Genomic DNA, 2,221 nt, shown 5'->3' on the forward strand with positions numbered 1-2,221 from the left:
CTGACCCTCATGAGGGAACAGAGCTCTGAGCTGAAAACCAAAACTCTCCGTCATCATATCTGTACCCAGGAAGACTGAACCTACTCTGCTTTCACCTAAGGCTTTTTGCCACCAAAACCAGGTGGTTTAACCACACCTAAGAAAGGAAAACAGTTTCCTTCGATCATACCATGCTCCTATCACTGCAGTTATTGGCCAATTAAAAAGCCAACTGGCTTTTTCAGGCATTAGTTGGACTTTGTTTCACTCATTAAAACAAACAAACAAAACTCCAACCAAAACAAAGAAGCCCCACCATGCTCTTTTGCCTCTAAGCCCTGTGGTATGCATTTAAAAAAAAATAATCTTATTGAAAATAAAAATCAGTTGCTAGTTATTACACATCTTTTGTGGAAGAGCCTTCAATCAGAAAAGTATGAGTGGTTTCATATGAAACCAGGTCAACTGAAGATCAAAATGCGTTTTTTCACCTTTTACCCCAGCTAGAGATACTGTTCTCTTTAAAAAGGGATTTCCTTTAACAAGCCTAGGAGTAGACAAAATCGAAAGTATTGTGATGACAATACTTTTCATTCAAACGTAACTTGACTATGTCTTTATTTACCACTACACTTTGAGTAGCATTCGTTTATTCAGTAAGAGATGTGCACTTTTAAGAAGCAGTCCAAGGCAAGATGAATCTTGTAGTCTTGACTCAGTCAAAACTGGCATAGACTTTGAAGGAGGTTGAGTTTTGCAGCTTCCATCATTAGCAACAGTGTTACAACTGCAAGACTACTGTATTGACCTAGTACAAGAAAATGGAGAATTTTCTTTACATATACACACTGTAAACAGAGGGGTTTTTTCCTTGTTCAGGGTTTAGAATCCCTTCCAAACAATTTTCAAGATCCAGTCTTCTTCACACCCCTGAGACAGAGAAGGCCCACTTAAAGGCTTTACTTTTCAAGACTGTTCGGCAGTTATCACAAATAAAGCAGCAAAATCCCCACTACATTTTCTGCGAGGTCACTTAAGGTGCAGAGAATTCAGCTCAACACCTTCACTCAGCTAAACACCCCTGCACTGCGGGCAGCTCCCTGCAGCGCCGGGGCAGCGGGAGCGACGGTCCTGCGCTGCCCGGAGCTGCCTACGCTCTTTGGGATGTGACCAAACGATAGAAGCCTTAGCGAAAGATACTCAAACCATGCTCAGAAACACTATATGTGCATATATGTATATATTTATACGTAACTAACAAAAGGCGGAGGTGTGAGCCTGCCCGTACCTGGCGGCCCTGCCCTCAGCGCTCTGCCCGCCCCCGATGGGGACGCGCCTCCCCATCCCGTCTCACGCCCGGAGCGCCGTCACCTCCGAAACCCTGCGGCTTCCCTCCCCTTTCTCTTCTCTCCCCTCCCCTTTCTCTTCTCTCCCCTCCCGCCCCGGGAGGCGTGTCCTGCCGCCGGCTCCCCCTCACCTCCGTGTCGGCGGGGCCGAGCCCGCCCATGCCCGCGGTCCCTCCTCCCGCCGCCGGGGGCGCTCCCGCGGCCCCGCCCCTCTCCCTCTCCCTCTCCCTCTCTCTGTGTCAGGGGGGGTATCCCCCCCACAGACCCCGCGCGCGCCCTTTCACCGCCCCCTCGCGCGGGCGCGCGCACGGCCCGGCCCGGCCCCGCCCTCCCAGCCGCTCGCGCACAGGGCGGTGCCCGCGCGCGCGTTCCCGTCCCCGCACCTGATCCGGGCGCTGCCCGGCGCGTGCGCGCGCCCCCGTCACACCGCCCCCACCCCACCCCCCTCGCGCGCGCTCCCGCGGAGCCATCCGGGCACCGAGCGCGGGCCCCGCTCCCGCTCCCGGCCCCGGCCCCGGCCCCGGCGCCGCGGGGGCAGCGCGGCCGCGATGCATCTGCACCAGGTGCTCACGGGCGCCGTGAACCCCGGCGACAACGGGTACTCGGTGGGCAGCGTGGACGACACCCCGTTCACGGTAAGGGGCGGGCAGGGGGGCCCGCGGGCTGGGGAGGCCCCGGCACGGCGGCGGTAGGCCCGGGGAGAGCGGGGGACACGGGAAGGACCTGCCGGACGGGGGGCGCCGGGAGGACCCCGGGGCGATGCGGGGACCGCCCATCACCGCCAGCGAGCGCTCCGCCGGTGCCCGAACCCAGCCCGGGAACCCCCGGTTCTGCGTCCTCAAATTTCCCTGGGTGCTTCCTTTTTTTTCCTTCCCTCCCTCCCTTTTTTTTTTTTT

At 56.8% G+C, this 2,221-nt stretch overlaps 1 protein-coding gene across 4 annotated transcripts in view; it reads left to right on the top strand.

Moving 5' to 3' along the window:
* Positions 1–1,844: 1,844 nt before the first annotated feature.
* Positions 1,845–2,221, top strand: part of DMXL2 (Dmx like 2) — a 48,712-nt gene continuing 48,335 nt past the window's right edge. For all 4 annotated transcript variants that reach the window (XM_027883011.1, XM_027883014.1, XM_027883012.1 and 1 more), the window contains exon 1: positions 1,845–1,960. In XM_027883011.1, coding sequence (XP_027738812.1) covers positions 1,874–1,960 — 87 coding nt within the window. In that variant the 5' untranslated portion in view covers positions 1,845–1,873. The remainder of the gene's footprint in view (positions 1,961–2,221) is intronic.

This window comes from Empidonax traillii, unplaced genomic scaffold (genome assembly GCF_003031625.1).
Source record: "Empidonax traillii isolate 1590-97213 ecotype Southwest subspecies unplaced genomic scaffold, ASM303162v1 scaffold117:size1203958, whole genome shotgun sequence".
Classification (NCBI taxonomy): Eukaryota; Metazoa; Chordata; class Aves; order Passeriformes; family Tyrannidae; genus Empidonax; species Empidonax traillii.